The sequence below is a fragment of the Bos javanicus genome, chromosome X, assembly GCF_032452875.1.
Source record: "Bos javanicus breed banteng chromosome X, ARS-OSU_banteng_1.0, whole genome shotgun sequence".
In the NCBI taxonomy this organism is placed as follows: Eukaryota; Metazoa; Chordata; class Mammalia; order Artiodactyla; family Bovidae; genus Bos; species Bos javanicus.
The window spans coordinates 107,176,738-107,199,582 of record NC_083897.1 but is presented as its reverse complement, the minus strand read 5'-3'; the positions used below and the strand labels follow the sequence as shown (position 1 = coordinate 107,199,582).

At 41.2% G+C, this 22,845-nt stretch overlaps 1 protein-coding gene across 1 annotated transcript in view; it reads left to right on the top strand.

Moving 5' to 3' along the window:
- Positions 1-22,569, top strand: part of OTC (ornithine transcarbamylase) — a 75,711-nt gene extending 53,142 nt beyond the window's left edge. The window contains exons 6-10 of the mRNA XM_061410441.1: positions 109-231; positions 9,188-9,241; positions 9,322-9,471; positions 13,413-13,550; positions 22,398-22,569. Of these exons, the coding sequence (XP_061266425.1) occupies positions 109-231; positions 9,188-9,241; positions 9,322-9,471; positions 13,413-13,550; positions 22,398-22,457 (525 nt within the window). The 3' untranslated portion in view covers positions 22,458-22,569. The remainder of the gene's footprint in view (positions 1-108; positions 232-9,187; positions 9,242-9,321; positions 9,472-13,412; positions 13,551-22,397) is intronic.
- Positions 22,570-22,845: the final 276 nt, after the last annotated feature.

The window sequence follows — 22,845 nt, the reverse complement described above, 5'->3', positions numbered from 1 at the left end:
GCATTTAAAATCGAGATGTGGACTGTTTCTTTTATAGTAACTCTAATAATTGTTTCACAGAAGTGGATTTCCTCCTGGATGTAATTTCCTCCATCCCTTGCCTTTCAGGAACACTACGGCTCTCTGAAAGGCCTTACCCTCAGCTGGATTGGGGATGGGAATAACATCCTGCACTCCATCATGATGAGTGCGGCTAAATTCGGGATGCACCTTCAGGTGGCTACCCCAAAGGTAGGGAAACTTTCTGCCTTGAAACTAACCCCCCTTTGAAAGCATTCCCAGATACAATTACCTAGTGAAAAACAAACCTCTCTTCCATTCAAGGAGAGCACAGTTAAGGCTACAAAATTTAGGTTATGTTGCTATCCCTACTATTACAGCTATCCGGCCTCTTTTTTTTTTTTGTATCCGGCCTCTTGAGTGTCCAATTTCTCATCTCTACAAAAAGAGATAATCTTGGCTGATGCCTTTCATCTTGTGAGTTTCTGTGTTAAAAGCATGTCTGAATTATCCCTTTGAATGCCCTGAAACCAGCCATTATGATAACTGGCTTTCTTGTGTATTGCTACCACAAAGGCTGAAGAAAATAATGAAATCCAGACAGCCTAGAAATCTCAATGCATGGGGAAGATGCTGTCATTGTTTGAATATTACAGTTTGGTGAAAAAAAATTCAATCTAATGTGAAGGACACAGTGATGGCGTCTGCATCAGCTTAGTGTTTCAAAACTCAAATCCAAGGGTCCTTCAGCCTTTTAAATCTGAATCCTGGCTGCGAAGCTGACCTACCCTACTTCCTGTCCTGCTGTTAATCTCTCACAGGATGTATGGGAATGGGAACAGGCCTCCTTTTATAGGTCCAAAGTAACCCTTTTGATATATAAGAAACTAGTAATAATTGTTGTCTGTGAGAAGTGAAGCTGGGAGGTTCAAGGTTAGAGGTAGGAGGGAGACTTTATTTCTGCAATATATCCTTTTATATGGTTTAAATTTCTTAACATGTAAATGTTTTACATACATGATTACATAAGTCCATAAATAAATACACTAAAATTAAAAAGTGCAGATCCTCCTAGGAGAAGCCCTATGTTACAAAACTCCCAGCTTCGAGTATAGGATTAATAGATGCAAATTAGTATATATAGGATGGCTACACAATAAAGTCCTACTGTACAGCACAGGGAAATATATTCGCTACCCTGTGATAAACCAGAATGGAAAAGAGTATGTGTATTATATGTTTACATATATGTATGTATGTTCTTTTTATATATAATGGCATCTCCTTGCTGTGCAACAGAAATTAACACATTGTAAATCAATTAAACTTCAAACATTTTTTTAAATTAATTTTATTTTATTTTTAAACTTTACAATATTGTATTAGTTTTGCCATGTATCGAAATGAATCCGCCACAGGTATACCCGTGCTCCCCATCCTGAACCCTCCTCCCTCCTCCCTCCCCATACCCTCCCTCTGGGCCGTCCCAGTGCACCAGCCCCAAGCATCCAGCATCGTGTATCGAACCTGGACTGGCGACTCGTCTCATACATGATATGACACATAGATACTCCTAGCCTCATATGGAATGAGTAGGCCTTTTAGAGGATAAAAACTAATCCTACAAGTGACTCATACACAAATCAGTTCTGAGTGATCCCCACAGAACCTTTTACATAACCCATCTCTACTAAATTCTTTTCTTCGTTACGTTTCTTATTGGTTATGATTTCTGATCAGGAGCCTTTTGGAAGAAAAATGCCCCTAGATAGAAGCCATTGCAGAAAACAAAGGACAGAATTGACCTTTCCGTTAAGGGACGATGATTTATAGTATTGTGCACCAGTGTGTTTCTGGCTGAGCATGTGTTTGCTGTTATCGCAGCGGTCAATGCTGTAGTTCACTTTGATAACCTAAGACATTCAGAGGTGAGTGTATGAGGCCTAAAACTCACTCTCTGCTTCTGCTTCTTGAGTTTAAGATTGACTAAGGGATTTCTTTGGAAGAAATGATGCTAAAGCTGAAACTCCAGTACTTCGGCCACCTCATGCGAAGAGTTGACTCATTGGAAAAGACCCTAATGCTGGGAGGGATTGGGGGCAGGAGGAGAAGGGGACGACAGAGGATGAGATGGCTGGATGGCATCACTGACTGGATGGACGTGAGTCTGACTGAACTCTGGGAGGTGGTGATGGACAGGGAGGCCTGGCGTGCTGCGATTCATGGGGTCGCAAAGAGTCAGACACGACTGAGTGACTGAACTGAACTAAAGGGATTTCTAGGGACACGGGACTATCAGGAAGGCCACAGGCAAACTAGAGTGATCTGGTCACCCAAATATCATGTCAGGCACAGTGCTTCGAGCTGATCCAACAGGCGAGCTCTGGAGTGGAGGTTATGCCCCAGTGTTGCCCCAACCTGAGACAGGGAGGATGGGCTTTTATCCTTGGAAGCAGTCATTGGTCAAGGGCAGCATGGAGAGGTGGGTGGTGAATCCTCTGGCAATTTTTTTCTTTGTGCTTTACTAGCTTCAGATTTTATCTTTGGATTCTTTTTTTTTTTTTTATATATAATTGGAAGATAATTGCTTTACAGTATGGGCTGGCTTCTGCCATACAACAATGTGAATCAGCCACAAGTACACATATGGTCCCCTCCCTCATGAACCTCACCCCCCACCCCATCCCACCCCTCTAGGTTGTCACAGAGCACCAGGCTGAGCTCCCTGTGCCCATACAGCAGCTTCCCACTTTGGCAGGAAGAGCAGCTGGGGAGTCAGAGGGCCATCTCCTAAAGAAGAGCTGAGTGTTAGGTATTAAAAGCACACTGATGGGGACGTCCCTGGTGGTCCAGTGGTTAAGAATCTGCCTGCCAATACAGGGGACACAGGTTCAATCCCTGGTCAGGGAAGATCCACATGCCACTGAGCAACTAAGCCCACGAGCTGCAACTACTGAAGCCCACGCTCTAGAAGCCTGCACACCACAGCTAGAGAGTAGCCCTCACTCATGGCAGCTAGAGAAAGCCCTGGTGCAGCAATGAAGACCCAGCACAGCCAAAACTAAAACTAAATAAATAAATAAGTATATTTAAAAAGCACACTGAAAAGGGAAGAGGGGGCAAAAGATATAGATCAGGGTCCTCTGAGGGCCTCTGGGTAGAGCACCAGCATTGTCTGCTGCATCCTGCCAAAACCAAATGCAACAAACAAGGCAAAAGAAAATATTTTCCCTTCGTGTTCCTGCTGAACCAGTTCGAGTCAACGTACCCTGCTGCCTTAGTCTCCCAGGACTGCCATAACAAAGTCCCACAAACGGGGTGGCTTAACACAACAGAAATGTATTCTCTCACAGCTCTGGAGGCTAGAAGTCCAAAATCCAAGTGTTGGCAGGACAACACCCCACCACCACCACACATACACACACACACACAATGCCTCTAGGGGAGGATCCTTCCTTGTCTCTTTCCCACTTCCAGTAACTTCAGGCATTCCTTGCCTTGTGGCTGCATCACTCCAGCCTCTGCCTCCATCCTTCCTTTATTCCCATTTTCTCTGTCCACATGTTCCTCTTCTTATGAGGATATAAATTATATTAAACTTAGACCAACCCTAATCCAGTATCGGTTTAGTTTAGTTGCTCAGTCATGTCTGACTCTTTGCAACCCCATGGACTGCAGCACACCAGGCTTGCCTGTCCATCACCAACTCCCAGAGCTTACACAAACTCATGTTCATCAAGTCAGTGATGCCATCCAATCGTCTTATCCTCAGTCGTCCCCTTCTCCTCCTGCCTTCAATCTTTCCCAGCATCAGGGTCTTTTCAAATGAGTCAGTTCTTCGCATCAGGTGGCCAAAGTATTGGAGTTTCAGCTTCAGCATCAGTCCTTCCAATGAATATTCAGGATTGATTTCCTTTAGGATGGACTGATTGGATCTCCTTGCAGTTGAAGGGACTTTCAAGAGATCTTCTCTAACACCACAGTTAAAAAGCATCAATTCTTCGGTGCTCAGCTTTCTTTTTGGTCCAACTCTCACATTCATGCATGACTCCTGAAAAAACCATAGCTTTGACTAGATGGACCTTTGTTGGCAAAGTAATGTCTCTGCTTTTTAATATGCTGTCTAGGTTGGTCATAGCTTTTCTTCCAAGGAATAAGCATCTTTTAATTTCATGGCTGCAGTCACCATCTGCAGTGATTTCGGAGCCCAGTATTACCTCCTTTTAACTAAGTACATCTGCAAAGACCCTACTTCTAAAAAAAGGTCACATTCTAGGACTGGTGGTCCAGTGGTTAAGAATCCACCTAGCAGTGCAGGGTACATGGGTTCGATCCCTGGCCAGGGAACTAAGATTCCACATGCCCTGGAGCAAATTAGCCTCTATTAGTGAGACCATGGAGAAGGCACTGGCGACCCACTCCAGTACTCTTGCCTGGAAAATCCCATGGATGGAGGAGCCTGGTAGGCTGCAGTCCATGGGGTTGCGAAGGGTCGGACACGACTGAGCGAATTCACTTTCACTTTTCACTTTCATGTATTGGAGAAGGAAATGGCAACCCACTCCAGTGTTCCTGCCTGGAGAATCCCAGGGACGAGGGAGCCTGTTGGGCTGCCGTCTATGGGGTCACACAGAGTCGGACACGACTGAAGAGACTTAGCAGCAGCAGCAGTGAGACCACATGCTCTGGAGCCCACACACTACAACTATAAAGACTGTGGCCTGCAATAAAAGATCTCACATACTGAAATTAAGATCCTGAGCATGCAATTAAGACCCGACACAGCCAAATAAATATATTTTTAAAAGGTCACATTCTGAGGTTCTGGTGGGGAATAAATGTTTGGAAGACATTCTTCTACCTAATACACTTGCCATGGAAGAAATGCCAGGTAGGCAGCATAGGGTGTCACCTTATTATATATAGTAAACTTTGGGTACTCAGAGAGCTAACTCTTATAAGAGAGAATTCTCTCTCATTCAGCAAAAACTGAGATAAAAGGTCAGATTTGACATGTGAATGAGGTAGTTCTTCATTTTATGGGAAAACAGCACGCTTTTGCTGCAAATCTAGTCTGAGGAAGGGCTCTATATTAATGCAAACAATTTTACAGATAAAATATATATTCACAATTATTGTTCCCTGCTATAAGGTGTTTTTGGAAAGGTTTTATTCTGTTGGAGAAATACATGATTTAAACATTTTATTGTATGTCCAAGATGTTTTATTAACATCAAAGGGAAAAAATTCCAATGTTACAGAGTAATTTCAGTATTGTTCTTATGCAGAAACTCATTTAAATGATAACAAGTACTAAAACCTGGTTGAATCTGGGTGGGAGTAAGAGTTTTTAAAAGTCTTCTGGAAAGTCTGAAGTGTAGAAGGTGCTCCATCAATTTATAAGTAGACCCATTTCCTTTAAAGATAAAGCTAGCAGGTTTATTATAAATCTAAGAAGCACTGAAAAATTTCCAAGGCCATAATTAATCTATTTCTCCATCCTTTAACCAAGAATAACTTACATGTTTGAGAAAACATAATTTTGTCCTGGATTGTAAAGTTATTCCATAAACTATTGATGGTAATGATTTTAACATTGTTCTAAGTGAGTATTTAGACTGAACTGGGTTTGTTAATCACCTTCATCTGGTTTTGAGATTTATGTCAAAGCCAATGAGTGATTTAGTACTGAAAGCTTAGCTGTGAGTAAAGAATTCCTCTTTGTATTCTCAGTCATGGCCCAATGCATTCAAGGTTGGGTGATTTTGTAATTTCCAAACCACTGTATTGGTTCTCTAAGTACTTATTGATTCCTTCTATAAGAATGATTATACTTGGAAGTATAAAACCTGCTTTCCAGAGGGAAGGCTGAATTTTCAGGGCAGGAGGTACCTGGGGTAAGAGCCAAGCCTCTTCATTTATGTTTACCGGTATGAATGGTCACAACATGAGTTACTAAATTAGCAAGCCTTTATTAATTAGCTATTTATGGCTATTGAGGATGATAAAGCTGCAAAAAGATCTGCAGGAATCATCACCATCTGATAGCTTCTATCCTCAAGAATTTTTTTATTGAGAGAAGGAACTATGATAGATAAACATGTGTAAATAACACAATTTCCAATGAATAAACCTGAACATCCCTGTTGTGGGCTGAGTTTCCTGAGAAGCCGACTCGGAGACAGGTTTCAGCCTACAGGTTGTTGATGCTGGCGTGCCCTTAAGAAGGGCGGGGAAGGAAACAGGAGAAATCAAACTGCGATGCAGGCCCGAGAGCAGCCTCAGCTGACCTGATAGAGAATTCTAGATCTGAGATGGTCATTTAAGTGTTGTCGCAGGTTGGGAGGAGGGAGTCAGGTTTTCATGTCCCCCCATCAATCAGTCCCTGAATGCAGGTGGCCTTGGAAGGGTATGCGACCTTGGGTGCATCAGCTCTCTGCAGCTGTGCCAGTGCCCAACTAGGGCTGACAGCTGAAAGCCACCTTCCAGCACATGCGCAGCAGCTGGAGCACAAGTCCATTATTCATGAAGGGGATCTGGGTGGCATACCACACCCATCGCTGTGCCCTACTGAGAGTTTATAAAAATGAGGCATAAATCAATTCTAAGAATTCAGGAAAATGAGAAGGATGGGGAAGCTGAGAATAATGATGGTGTTTTGACTGACGAGCCTTCCACTTGGAGGGTCTGGAGGTGGGGCTGGCCCAGGGTTTTGACAAAGGAAGAGCTGACATGTTCCAATAAAGACGCCCAGGAGGAGACAGAGGGGGAAGCGTTCAAGGGTGAAAGGCTGTGACGGCAGCAAAGGGCAAGACGTGTACAAGTATGACAATGAGATTGGTTTTCCTGCAGCTGATGTTGAGAAAAATTAAGAGAGACAGAAGCAAGAGATGTCGGTGGGAAGCCTTGATACCCTTAATCAGCTTCGACTTATGGAACAAGTGGTAAACATTGAAGGCTTCGGAGATTATTCGTGCTGCTGTGTATAGCGCAGATTGGAGGAAGATGGAAGAAGACGGGCTACCTGTGGGGTCTAGAAGAGCTGGGGGGCCTTCAGCTGTTTCCACAGTGTCCCCTCACCTAAGATCAGATCAGATCAGATCAGATCAGTCGCTCAGTCGTGTCTGACTCTTTGCGACCCCATGAATCACAGCACGCCAGGCCTCCCTGTCCATCACCAACTCCCGGAGTTCACTCAGACTCACGTCCATTGAGTCAATGATGCCATCCAGCCATCACATCCTCTGTCATCCCCTTCTCCTCCTGCCCCCAATCCCTCCCAGCATCAGAGTCTTTTCCAATGAGTCAACTCTTCGCATGAGGTGGCCAAAGTACTGGAGTTTCAGCTTTAGCATCAGTCCTTCCAAAGAAATCCCAGGGCTGATCTCCTTCACAATGGACTGGTTGGATCTCCTTGCAGTCCAAGGGACTCTCAAGAGTCTTCTCCAACACCACAGTTCAAAAGCATCAATTCTTCAGCGCTCAGCCTTCTTCACAGTCCAACTCTCACATCCATACATGACCACAGGAAAAACCATATCCTTGACTAGACGGACCTTTGTTGGCAAAGTAATGTCTCTGCTTTTGAATATGCTATCTAGCTTGGTCATAACTTTCCTTCCAAGGAGTAAGCGTCTTTTAATTTCAGGGCTGCAGTCACCATCTGCAGTGATTTTGGAGCCCAGAAAAATAAAGTCTGACACTGTTTCCACTGTTTCCCCATCTATTTCCCATGAAGTGATGGGACCGGATGCCATGATCTTCATTTTCTGAATGTTGAGCTTTAAGCCAACTTTTTCACTCTCCACTTTCACTTTCATCAAGAGGCTTCTTAGTTCCTCTTCACTTTCTGCCATAAGGATGGTGTCATCTGCATATCTGAGGTTATTGATAATTCTCCCGGCAATCTTGATTCCAGCTTGTATTTCTTCCAGTCCAGCGTTTCTCATGATGTACTTTGCATATAAGTTAAATAAACAGGGTGACAATATACAGCCTTGACGTACTCCTTTTCCTATTTGGAACCAGTTTGTTGTTCCATGTCCAGTTCTAACCGTTGCTTCCTGACCTGCATACAAATTTCTCAAAAGGCAGGTCAGGTGGTCTGGTATTCCCATCTCTTTCAGAATTTCCCACAGTTGATTGTGATCCACACAGTTAAAGGCTTTGGCATAGTCAAAAAAGCAGAAATAGATGTTTTTCTGGAACTCTCTTGCTTTTTCCATGATCCAGTGGATGTTGGCAATTTGATCTCTGGTTCCTCTGCCTTTTCTAAAACCAGCTTGAACATCAGGAAGTTCACGGTTCACATATTGCTGAAGCCTGGCTTGGAGAATTTTGAGCATTACTTTACTAGCGTGTGAGATGAGTGCAATTGTGTGGTAGTTTGAGCATTCTTTGGCATTGCCTTTCTTTGGGATTGGGAGACCAGAGTGAGCAAGCAAGGAACCTCGGGTGCAAAATTCATGTTTGCATGACTGTCAGTGAGTGCCTCACTGAAGTTCTGACCCTGCCCTCACCAAACAAACCCAAACACATATATTTCAGCAAAAACAGTACATTTGCTATGCAAAGGCAATTTCAAAGCCAGCTCCCTGCCTGCAGAACACTGGCTGGAGAGACTAAGACGTGTGTGCAGGCTCTTAGTATTTAGCTGAGATGCTGAGGGGAGGTTTCTCTGAGGAGGAAACATTTGAGCTGAGAGCATTGAGACCTGAAAGCATTATCCACATGGAGTGGATAGGAAAAAGCATTTCAGACCAAAGGAAAACAAAAGCATTAAAAAGAAAAAAAAAAAACCGCTTGTAGAAAGACTCTGAGACAGAAATGCAGTAAGTTGTAGACTTATGTATACAATCTTCTTAAACTATTAGAGGAACAAGAAAGGCGCTACCAAGAGCTGGAAAGCACCACACGCCGTTTATCTTTAGGACTAAAGAGGTCAAAAGTAATCAAAGCAAAATGGGGCAACTGATTACCTTTTTAAATTCCCAAAAGCACTCTTAAGCTTTCAAATTCTAGATGTCAACATCATATTCTACTGAACATGGGGAGTAGGCATGTTCAGTAGGTTGGGCTACGACTTAAAGCAGAAACAGGAAAGAGCAGGAATATTGTTGAAAGTGATGCATATATAATTAAAAAAAAAAAACCCACACCAAATAACAGTTAATTCTTTCCCCTGCAGGGTTATGAGCCGGATCCCAGTATAACCAAGATGGCAGAGCAGTATGCCAAGGAGGTACGCTCCTTATATGTAAAGGTGTCATTGTCTTTCTCTGTTTCGTGAAGTTCTTTAACCAGCTTGCTTGTGTATGCCAGAACGGTACCAAGCTGTCGCTGACAAATGATCCATTGGAAGCAGCTTGTGGAGGCAATGTATTAATTACAGACACTTGGATAAGCATGGGACAAGAAGAGGAGAAGAAAAAGCGGCTCCAGGCTTTCCAAGGTTACCAGGTTACAATGAAGGTACAAATTGATGCCTCCCTGAAGGTTCATTAATCCCATTCATAAAGGCCACAATCAGCTAATCACTCAACCACTTTTGGGAGAGCAGACTGTCCTTTCCTTCCTTATCAAGGACACGCTGATTGTATCCCCCAGTGATTTCTCTCCTCCTGAAGATGAGCTCTGCCCTTTGGAAAGACACTTTTGTCCAGAATGAAGGAATTGAAACCCAGGCAGAAGAGAGAAGCCAGCCTTTCCCTCTCGCAACAGCAGAGGCATCAGAATGCTTGATGATCTGTTCAGATATACTAGGCGACTTCTGTTGCAAGTAGTTTCTTTTGATTTCAGCTCTAAGAAAAGCCCCATAGTTCAGTACTTCAGGCTAGCCCTTGCCTCTATTTTCCAAGGAATTTTTTTTTTAATTTTATTTTATTTTTAAACTTTACATAATTGTATTAGTTTTGCCAAATATCAAAATGAATCCGCCACAGGTATACATGTGTTCCCCATCCTGAACCCTCCTCCCTCCTCCCTCCCCATACCATCCCTCTGGGTCGTCCCAGTGCACTAGCCCCAAGCATCCAGTATCGTGCATCGAACCTGGACTGGCATCTCGTTTCTTACATGATATTTTACATGTTTCAATGTCATTCTCCCAAATCTTCCCACCCTCTCCCTCTCCCACAGAGTCCATAAGACTGTTCTATACATCAGTGTCTCTTTTGCTGTCTCGTACACCGGGTTATTGTTACCATCTTACTAAATTCCATATATATGCGTTAGTATACTGTATTTATGTTTTTCCTTCTGGCTTACTTCACTCTGTATAATAGGCTCCAGTTTCATCCACCTCATTAGAACTGATTCAAATGTATTCTTTTTAATGGCTGAGTAATACTCCATTGTGTATATGTACCATAGCTTTCTTTATCCATTCATCTGCTGATGGACATCTAGGTTGCTTCCATGTCCTGGCTATTATAAACAGTGCTGCGATGAACATTGGGGTACACGTGTCTCTTTCCCTTCTGGTTTCCTCAGTGTGTATGCCCAGCAGTGGGATTGCTGGATCATAAGGCAGTTCTATTTCCAGTTTTTTAAGGAATCTCCACACTGTTCTCCATAGTGGCTGTACTAGTTTGCATTCCCACCAACAGTGTAAGAGGGTTCCCTTTTCTCCACACCCTCTCCAGCATTTATTATTTGTAGACTTTTGGATCGCAGCCATTCTGACTGGTGTGAAATGGTACCTCATAGTGGTTTTGATTTGCATTTCTCTGATAATGAGTGATGTTGAGCATCTTTTCATGTGTTTGTTAGCCATCTGTATGTCTTCTTTGGAGAAATGTCTATTTAGTTCTTTGGCCCATTTTTTGATTGGGTCGTTTATTTTTCTGGAGTTGAGCTGTAGGAGTTGCTTGTATATTTTTGAGATTAGTTGTTTGTCAGTTGCTTCATTTGCTATTATTTTCTCCCATTCTGAAGGCTGTCTTTTCACCTTGCTAATAGTTTCCTTTGATGTGCAGAAGCTTTTAAGGTTAATTAGGTCCCATTTGTTTATTTTTGCTTTTATTTCCAATATTCTGGGAGGTGGGTCATAGAGGATCCTGCTGTGATGTATGTCAGAGAGTGTTTTGCCTATGTTCTCCTCTAGGAGTTTTATAGTTTCTGGTCTTACGTTTAGATATTTAATCCATTTTGAGTTTATTTTTGTGTATGGTGTTAGAAAGTGGTCTAGTTTCATTCTTTTACAAGTGGTTGACCAGATTTCCCATCACCACTTGTTAAAGAGATTGTCTTTAATCCAAGGACTCTTAAGTCCAGATTAGTTTTGCTAACTGCCTCCAGGGCACTCCCAGGGGAATTCCATCTATTCTGATGCCTGTCATTAAGCTCTGAAGTATGGCTTGTCAACCTTGAGCGTGACTGAGAATTGACTGGAGTTGTTAATACACAGCTGGCAGGACCCCCACTTCTCCAGGGATTCTAAATCAGTAGGTCAGGGGTGGGACCCAAGAATTTGCATTTCTGCCAAGTTCCCAGGTGGTGCAATGCTGCTGCCCCAGGGTCAAGCTTTGAGAACCACTGTTCTGCAGGAATATCCTAAAAGTCAGGTGTATATTGGGATTCTGTCTGCAGAGCAATTCCTTTGTTTGGTGGAGAATGGGATTAAGCAATTGCAATAGATGTTTTATTGATAAAATATTTAAAATATAAATACAAGCCCCTTATTTATACATGACAATAGAATGAAATTAGAAAAATAAAGTGAAAATGTATTTGCCCTAGCCCCTTAACAGTGACTATTCCCAGAGGTAGCCACTGTTTAACAATTTGATGTGTCTCTTTGCAGACCTTTTCTGTGTATTTACATATTCCTATACACACCCACACCCCTACACCTCTAATGATTTATCATAAATGATAGATTAGACATATTATTCTGACTTACTTTTTCCACTTAACAAATCTTAGATTTTCTTGTCCATTCATTTAGATATTTTTCCTTCTTTTTAATGACTGCATAGAATTCCAAAGTATGAGTGGGCCTTATTTTATCCATTTCCTGTAAAAAAAAAAAATTAGGCTATTTCCAATTATCCCAATTACAAACAATGCTGCAGTGAAGATCCTCATATATATATTTCTTTGTGCAGGTATTATAGAGAATAGAATTCTCTATAATTTAGAGAGAATTTAGGGAGAAGTAGTATATACTTTTTAAAATATGAGAAATACTGCTAAACTGCCCATCCAAAAAGATTTGACAATTTATAACTTCCTTCCACACTCTCTCCATTTATTTGCTATTTACACTTGTAATTTTAAAAAATCTGTATCTCATGCTTTTTAAAATTTGTGTTTCTTTGATTACTAGTGAAGTTAAACATCTATGAATGTTTATTGGCCATTTCCATATGTTTTTCTATAAACTGCTATCATATTCTTTCATATTATATCATATCATATTTTTTGCCCATTTTCTATTTTTTTTTAACAAAACAAAAAAGGTTTAGCACAAAGGCAGTAATTTTGAGGGAAGAATTTATGAGGGAATATAGTTTTGAATCTGTAAGTGAACAATGAAAATGGATGGGAAAATGTAATTTTTAGGAATTAACTGTTAGAGAAAATTAAAATTGTTAGAACATTTACATGAAGAATGAATCACCTAGTGTATAGTGCCCATAATCCTGTTTAATGCAGTCCTATCTCAGAGCTCTTTTTCAACATTGTTTTAACCAGTAATTAAATTTGCTTCAAGTGCTAAAAACCATAATTTGGAGACAGGCTAAAAAATATAATACAATCATGTAAAGGCAACCTTTAATATATTGGGTTGGCCAAAAATTTCATTTTGGTTTTTCTGTACCATCTTACGGGAAAACCCAAATGAACTTTTTGGCAAACCCAATATGTTGGGATATAATTGGTGATTTTTGCTCTCATCTGCATCTTACCCTAGTAGAATTCTTTACTGAAAGGTCCACTATCTCACTAGACAGAGTACTAGAAAACTGAATTAGTGGTTTTATTTGGAGTGGTGATCTTCCAAATTAAAAAAATGACTAGAAAGTTTCATAAGCTGAAAGTATATACATTTCTGCTGGGTGCCTTGAGCTGAAATCCTCAGTCTGCCCCTTTATCTCTCCCTTTGCATGGACCTTTGAGCTTCCGTGATGGCCCAGACTGTAAAAAGTCTGCCTGCAGTGCAGGAGATCTGGGTTCAATCCCTGGATCAGAAAGATCCCCTGGAGAAGGAAATGGCAACCCACTCCAGTATCCTTGCCTGGGAAATCCCGTGGACGGAGGAGCCTGGCAGGCTACAGTCCATGGAGTTGCAAAGAGTCGGACACAACTGAGTGACTTCACTTGACTCCAGGTCAGAGACGCTGACTCTGAAGAAGACAAATGTGATAGCTACATATCAAAACACAGTCTTATCTCCATCTCTTCTGTAGACTGCTAAAGTTGCTGCCCCTGACTGGACATTTTTACACTGCTTGCCCAGAAAGCCAGAAGAAGTGGACGATGAAGTGTTTTATTCTCCACGATCTCTTGTATTCCCAGAGGCCGAAAACAGAAAGTGGACAATCATGGTAAGCAAGAAATGGGGATTGGAGGATGGGGAATTCTCTGTGTGGCTCCAAGTTGGTCATTCACGCCTTTTGGTAAACAATAAGCAGCTGGTATTACCCACATACATTACTTGCTCATATGGTATCTATTTTTTTCCAGAAAGTTCACAGTAGATCATTAGTGCTTAAAGCATGTATAGTTTTTAATGGAGTAAGACTGACCCCCATGTAAATATATCTATTTTAGTAAAAATTCTTACCATTGTTGATCAGCCTGAACACTAGCCACCATTGCCTGTCAACCATAATAGGTTGTATAATTCTTATACAATAATTTTAGAATCCCCTTGTTAATGTTTACAGAAGCCCCTAATTCAGTGCCTGGCACAAAATGGGCATTGAAAGAAATATTATTTCCTTCCTCCTCTCTTTCTTCCCTTCTGTCATTGCCTAGGTAATTGTTTGGTTCTCTACTGGCTTTAGACAGTAGAGAAACATTGTTCTTAGGTATAGAACATTGCCAAAATTGCAGCAAGACTAATCTTAAAAATTATTAGTCCCTTTAACAAAATGCCACTAGTTTCATCTTCACCACCACTATTCTTGGAAACATTAACCTCACATCTCTGCTTTACAATATCTCAAATACCATGTTTTTCTCTGGAAAATGGAACACTCCAGTGCCATAATTTAGTACCACCATTTTTTAGTTTTTGGTGATTTAACTGATCTCCATTACTATATCAGCTAGGGTCTTCCTGGAAAACAAAAAAAGTCTACTTCAGGTAGAGAAATAAAAAGAAATTTGTTAAAAGACATTAGGCACTTCCCAGAATGATTCATTATTGTATATCACATATTCAGAAACACAGGCAGGAAAACTGCCCAACAACACTGTGCTTCTTTTGTAACCAAAACACCACTGACACAGCCTCCCATAGCCTGGTACCTAATGCCCTGGAAACAAAATGCCAGATAACCCATTATAGCTTCCATGGAGGAGAAAATGGCAACTGGCTCCAGTATTCTTGCCTGGGAAATCCCATAGACAGAGGAGCCTAGCGGGGAGCCTGGCAGGCCATGGTACAGGGGATCACAAAGATTCAGACACGACTGAGCACACACATACACAAAACATTTAGTATGTTATCTAATACACTGTAAATATTGTTATTATAATTATCATCACCACTATCGTCTTCATTGTTGATCTAATGCAGAGATTTGAGCTCCAGTATGGCTTCCCTGCTGGCTCAGATGGTAAAGAATCTGCCTACAATATGGGAGACCTGGGTTCGATCCCTGGGTTGGGAAGATCCCCTGGAGAAGGGAACGGTTACCCACTCTAGTATTCTTGCCTGGATAATTCCATGGACAGAGGAGCCTGGCAGGCTCTAGTCCATGGTTGCAAAGAGTCAGACATGACTGAGTGACTTTCATACACACACATGAATCCCTTTGCAATGAAAAGTGGTATATCAGGCCCAAGTTGTCATATCTAATGAGAGGAATGACTTTTTTTTTTTTTTTTTTACTGTACCTTTCAGCTTACAGCCTCAGGACACTAACTTTGGCCAAAATGGCAATTATCATGTCATTTAGACCAGTGCCTCTAAAGCTTTTGATCCATTTGAATCACCTAGGGACTTGTTAAGTGCAAATTTAGATTTGGTCTGAGATGTGGCCCAAGATTCAGCATTTTTAATAAGCAACCAGGTAATGAAGATGCTGCTGTCCTGCAGACCACATTTTGAAGAGCAAAGATCCAGATGCAAAAAAAAAAAAAAGTGAGCTCTCCAGCCATATACCTCAGGAAGAAACATAGCAACGAATTTTCCTCAAGCTCTAGTCTTTATCAGAAGATGACGGCAATGACAAAGATAGATCAACCCAAATCTGTTAAAATAGATTCTTTTGTAGAAATTCAGGGGCCGGAGGGGGAACTAAAAGTACATTTTCCAAAATATAATTATGAAGATGCTCTGTACTTCTGAATTTTTAAAGAGCTTATTATGCACTTGTGTGTATATATATTATACACACATACACACATATATATACACACATATTCACAGTGAAGTCTTATGCCCACCCATTTTCCACCATCTAAGTCCTACCACCCTCTCTCCATCTCCCACCTTCCTGAGGTATCCACTTCCCCTAATGGGTAAATTTATTAAAAAAAAAAAAAAAAAGATGCACAGCCATATCAAAATGAAAGTAAAGAATCTAAAATAGAAAGAATGCTTGACTGGGAATGAGAAGACTTGAATTCTGTAACTGTCTTTGATACTCGTCAGCCATATCATTTTGGCTAACTGTGACCTCTCTGGGTCTTAGTTTCCTTCCACATAAAATAAGTAGGTTGAGCTATCTAGATGGCAAATGACTTTTAATCTTAGGTCTTCAATCTCATCAGCGGGCTACATGGAGTCCTACGTTCAGAAGCTTCTAAGCCTGCCTGTGGTCTCAGAAGGAAAGAGTGACATAACTGACTAGCGATACCCGACATGGATTCTGGAAGGGGGTTGGTGACACACACGCTGTCCTCTTTATGTCTCCAAACCAGATGATGTGGACATCCCACTGAGTTAAGTTCATTTCAGCAACCATATACTGAGCATCTACTATGTGCCAGGTTCTCTGCCAGGCACTGCAGATTAAGAAAAAAAGAATATTGTTCAGTCTCTGCACAGTCTGTACAATTCATAGAAGCATGGCATTTTCAAGTGGGATGAGATCTTACAGATTATCTAAATTCCTATTTTATAGGCAGAGAAATTATTCTTAGATGGCTTATTTAGAATGGCATTTAGGTTCAGCACTGCTCTACTAGATTCTTCTGGAACGTTCTAAAGATACAATACCTGTTTTCCTCTAGAATCTCCCTATCCAACACAGTAGCCACTAGGGGCATGTGGCTATTTAAATTTAGACTTCAGCTAACTAAGTGGAGAAGGAAATGGCACCCCACTCCAGTATTCTTGTCTGGAGAATTCCATGGACAGAGGAGCCTGGCGGGCTACAATCCATGGGGTTGCAAAGAGTCAAACACAACTGAGCAACCAAACAACGAAAATGAACTAAAAGATAATAAAATATAAGATTCAATTTCTCAGACATACTAACCACATTTTAAGTGTTCAATAGTCACATAGGGCTGGTGGCTCCACTATTTGTATTTGACAGCATAGACAGGGAAAGTTTCCATCATGACAGAAAGTCCTACTGGGCAGCACTACTGTCTAGAGGGTGATTTCCACACACAGTTTCATTTACAGTCAGGATAGAAGAAGGAAGGAGAGACACAATCCAGCCTCAAGTTCTGAGGTGCCCATAATGACTAATGTAATAACTAAATAGGTGATGGGCTTGTTCTAAAAGCATATAACATTTTTAAAGCAAACGTGTACTCATTCAGCACTCACACTAGCTTTTTAAGGCCCTCATACTGGGAGATTTCCAGCAGTGCTTTTCAGAACACTCTGGTAATCACATCATTCTCTCCATAGTGCACAGGCCTTTGGATCTCTTTGTTTAAAAAAAAAAAAAAGAAAGAAAACAACACACACACACACACACACACACACACACACACCCTCTCCTCACCACAAAGCTTGCTTTTATATTTTTCAATAATTACGAAGGCTACAGGACTCACAAAACGTGAGGTGGGTTTCTTCCTCTGCCTACAAATTTTACTGTGGAGCTAAAGAAACCTAAAGGGACCCTGCAAAAAATCTGCCACTTCAAAGTACTACTATCAGGATGACCTTTAGATATACAACACCATTGCGAATGTAGTTCACAGTATTTTACCATCTCTTCTCTCCAAGTGAGGGGTGCCAGATAAAATACAGGATAACCAGCTACAGTGGAGTTTCAAATGTGGTGTGGTGTTTAGACAATTTATTAAGACAATAAAGAACTGTTTAGTATACACATGTCCTAAGGGCTTTCTTCATAGCTCAGTCGGTAGAGAATCTGCCTGCAATGTAGGAGACCGAGGTTCGATACCTGGGTCGGGAAGATCCCCTGGAGAAGGAAATGGCACCCCACTCCAGTATTCTTGCCTGGAGAATGTTGCAAGAGTCGGACACAACTTAGCGACTAAACACCACCACCAATAGACATGTTCTATGTAATATTTGGAATATACTTATAGTTTAAGAAAAATTGTTGTTGACCTGAAATCCCTGCTTATGTATGTATGTATATATGTATGTCTGTATCTAACTACATCTGGCAGCAGCTCTACTCATAATTAACTTTCTAAGATTAAATACTTGAAAATAAATTTGACATATGCTATGACCATTAAAAACAAAACCAAACCTAAGAGGTGACCCCAGGAACCCATAAAAAAGCTTAAAATATTTTACTGGAAGATGTTCTTATCCTAGTGTTTGACCTTTCTGTCTTCTTCCTGTCATTGAGATCTCAACTTAAATGTCACTCTTTAACAAGATTTTCCCTGTCCACCATCTCTAAGTGGTTCCCCAACCTCCTTTATCCTGTTTTTTTTTTTTTTTTGTAATTTTCTAATGACATTTATCACTCCTTGGTATTTTATTTTTTATTTGTTACCTGTCTTCTCCCCATAATGATATGTGCTCAATACATTTTTGTAGCCTGAAGGTAATACAGAATACTGTTTGGTTCTCAAACATGGGCTTTGGAAATCAAGTTAAAATTCTGGCTCTCTGTGTGGTCTTGAGAAAGTATCATAACTCCTCTAAGTCCAGTTTATTCATATGAAAATCGTGGTCAAGGAGTAGGACAGGTAGGTACAGATTCACACCTCACTGCCACCACTCAGGAAATACCTGTGCTGCAGTCTCCTCGTCTGTATTTCATATCTCTTTCTACCTCACACAGTAGAAAAGGATATTACATAGTCTGGTCAAAAAGCAACAGCACTCAGAAATAAAAAGGAATCAATGAGTCATCTGTACTGATGTGGATAAATCCAGAGCCTGTTGTACAAAGTGAAGGAAGTTAGAGAAAAACAAGTATCATATATTAATGCATCTGCATGGAGTCTAGAAACATGGTACTGATGAACCTATTTGCATGACAGGAATGGAGATGCAGATGCAGAGAACAGACTTGTGGACACAGGGAAGAGGGGGTGGATGAGCTGAGGGAGTAGCGCTGACATACACACACTACCGTATGTAAGACACATGGCTACTGGGAAGCTGCTGTACAGCACAGGGAGCTCAGCTTGGTGCTCTGCGATGGCCTAGAAGGGTGGGACTGGCAAGGGGTGTGGGAGGGAGGCTCAAGAGGCAGGGGATATATGTATACTTAGAGCTGATTCACTTTTTTGTACAGAAGAAACCAATACAACATTGTAAAGCAATTATATTTCAATAAAAATAAAATAAAAGGAAGAATGCAAAAAAAAAAAAAAAAAAAGCAGCAGCAGCAAGAGCAAGTACCTGAAAGGCAGTAAAACTACCTCTTAAGAGTAGAGTCAGAGAAACTTGGGTCCAAACCCAGTCTTGTGTTGTTTCCAGGCTTGAGTTTCTCATCTATAAGTGATAATAGCAGAGATTGCCTTAGAAGGTTGTTGTGTTACACAAGCTAATTTACAAACACTTCTCTCTACCTTACTGCAGTACCTAGCACAGTGATAATATCAGCAACAGTGATGACGACAAATGTTGATGGTAAGACACTTAGTCTGGTACATAGTAAGCACTCAGTCAGCATTTGTTATCATCACTGTTTCTGATATTATTACTAATGTTGTGATTCTGGAAGTTGAGAAGAGTAAAAGTGAAAATTCCTGTTTGCTGCTGATGGGAAGCTGTAATCTAGCTTATAAATATTCTTTCAGGAGAACCCAGATTCAGAAAGACATTATTCATTAAGCTTAATAATCTACATCTAATTTATTCTAAACTTTTCTAGGTTACAAGTATCCAAACCACAGTGAAAACACAAGGATGGGAGGAATTCTATTTCTCTACAACCAGCCAATAGTCAGTCAGTTCAGTTCAGTCGCTCAGTCATGTCCGACTCTTTGCGACCCCATGAACTGCAGCACGCCAGGCCTCCCTGTCCATCACCAACTCCCAGAGTCCACCCAAACCCATGTCCATTGAGTCAGTGATGCCATCCAACCATCTCATCCTCTGTCGTCCCCTTCTCCTCCTGCCCCCAATCTTTCCCAGCATCAGGGTCTTTTCCAGTGAGTCAGCTCTTCGCATGAGGTGGCCAAAGTATTGGAGTTTCAGCTTCAACATCAGTCCTTCCGATAAACACCCAGGACTGATCTCCTTTAGGATGGACTAGTTGGATCTCCTTGCAGTCCAAGGGACTCTCAAGAGTCTTCTCCAACACCACAGTTCAAAAGCATCAATTCTTCGGTGCTCAGCTTTCTTCACAGTCCAACTCTCACATCCATACATGACCACTGGAAAAACCATAGCCTTGACTAGACAGAACTTTGTTGGCAAAGTAATGTCTCTGCTTTTTATTTTTTCTTTATATATATATATTTTTTTAATTAACATGATTAAAAGTGACAGCATATTATCTTAGATACTTACCTATTTGTGTGTGTGTGTGTGTGTGTGTGTGTGTATATATACATATATATATACACACACCATCTGAGCCACTTTTTAATATGCTGTTTAGGTTGGTTATAACTTTCCTTCCAAGGAGTAACTGTCTTTTAATTTCATGCCTGCAATCACCATCTGCAGTGATTTTGGAGCCCAGAAAAATAAAGTCTGACACTGTTTCCACTGTTTCCCCATCTATTTCCCATGAAGTGATGGGACCGGATGCCATGATCTTCATTTTCTGAATGATGAGCTTTAAGCCAACTTTTTCACTCTCCTCTTTCACTTTCATCAAGAGGCTCTTTACTTCTTCTTTGCTTTCTGCCATAAGGGTGGTGTCATCTGCATATCTGAGGTTATTGATATTTCTCCCAGCAATCTTGATTCCAGCTTGTGCTTCTTCCAGCCCACCGTTTCTCATGATGTACTCTGCATATAAATTCAATAAGCAGGGTGACAATATACAGCCTTGATGTACTCCTTTTCCTATTTTGAACCAAGCTGTTGTTCCATGTCCAGTTCTAACTGTTGCTTCCTAACCTGCATATAGGTTTCTCAAGAGGCAGGTCAGGTGGTCTGGGATTCCCATCTCTTTTAGAATTTTCCAGTTTGTTGTTATCCACACAGTTAAAGGCTTTGGCATAGTCAATAAAGCAGAAATAGATGGTTTTCTGGAACTCTCTTGCTTTTTTGATGATCCAGCAGATGTTGGCAATTTGATCTCTGGTTCCTCTGCCTTTTCTAAAACCAGCTTGTACATCTGGAAGTTCATGGTCCATGTATTGCTGAAACCTGGCTTGGAGAATTTTAAGCATCACTTTACTACTGTGTGAAATGAGTGCAATTGTGCAGTAGTTTGAGCATTCTTTGGCATTGCCTTTCTTTGGGATTGGAATGAAAACTGACCTTTTCCAGTCCTGTGGCCACTGCTGAGGTTCCCAAATTTGCTGGCATATTGAGTGCCAGCACTTTCACAGCATCATCTTTCAGGATTTGAAATAGCTCAACTGGAATTCCATCACCTCCACTAGCTTTGTTCGTAGTGATGCTTTCTAAGGCCCACTTGATTTCACATTCCAGGATGTCTGACTCTAGGTGAGTGATCACACCATCGTGATTATCTGGGTCATGAAGATCTTTTTTGTACAGTTCTTCTTGTATTCTTGCCACCTCTTCTTAAGAGCTTCTGCTTCTGTTAGGTAACTACCATTTCTGTCCTTTATTGAGCCCATCTTTGCATGAAATGTTCCCTTGGTATCTCTAATTTTCTTGTAGAGATCTCTAGTCTTTCCCATTCTATTATTTTCCTCTATTTCTTTGCATTGATCACTAAGGAAGGCTTTCTTATCTCTCCTTGCTGTTCTTTGGAACTCTGAATTCAAATGGGTATATCTTTCCTTTTCTCCTTTGCTTTTTGCTTCCCTTATTTTCACAGCCATTTGTAAGGCCTCCTCAGACAGCCATTTTGCTTTTTTGCATTTCTTTTTCTTGGGGATGGTCTTGATTCCTGTCTCCTGTACAGTGTCACGAACCTCCATCTATAGTTTATCAGGTACTCTGTCTATCAGATCTAGTCCCTTAAATCTATGTCTCACTTCCACTGTATAGTCATAAGGGATTTGATTTAGGGCATACCAGAATGATCTAGTGGTTTTCTCCACTTTCTTCAATTTCAGTGAGTAGGCTTCACTTATGACTAGCAAAGCCAATCATGGCTACCGCCTTGGTACCTCCATTTGGCTCTCACCCCCACTGGTCCTGGAATGAGGCCTAAAAAAGCATGGTGTTTGCATATATATTTGGGTCATCATGATCCCTCATGCTGCTGCTGCTGCTAAGTCGCTTCAGTCGTGTCCGACTCTGTGCGACCCCATAGACAGCAGCACACCAGGCTCTGCCGTCCCTGGGATTCTCCAGGCAAGAACACTGGAGTGGGTTGCCATTGCCTTCTCCAATGCATAAAAGTGAAAAGTGAAAGTGAAGTCGCTCAGTCGAGTCCGACTCATAGCAACCCCATGGACTGCAGCCTACCAGGCTCCTCCGTCCATGGGATTTTCTAGGCAAGAGTAGTGGAGTGGCTTGCCATTGCCTTCTCTGTGATCCCTCATGAGCTCCCTTAATAAAAATAAGTATTAGTTTGGAAGTGACCCCTTATCATTTCCTTAGGAAAACACATGTCTGCCATAGGCCTTCAAAGCTGTAACCCAGATTGTCTTCTATAGGTCCCTAAGTAGGATCTTGCTAATATTTACCCATTTCTTTCTTTCTCTTTCTCTGCGTGTCATTCCAGGCTGTCATGGTATCCCTGCTGACAGATTATTCGCCTCAGCTCCAGAAGCCAAAGTTTTGATGCCCTGATGCTTCTCAAGAGAGAAACCATGTTCTTCAGGAACAGAATGAGTCAGTTTATGAGGGAAGGAGAAGAGAACAAATCACGGAAATAAACAAATTCTAACACATGGTATAGGTGAATGGTATGATATTGCTTTGTCACTGTGAAACCTTCCTGAAGCTCCTAATTTCAGTCCTGATGCACTGTAACATGTGGCTTAACTAGGTTTAAACTTTCTAATTCACAATATCTGAGTTACATTTGGGTACGATATTAATAATCATATACATTTGCTTCAACTAAACATAAAATACTGTGTTCATAACACATAATGCCTATGCCGTTAAAAGTAATCTATGCTTATTGCTCTAATAAATTATCACCCACGCTAATTTATAAGTAAACA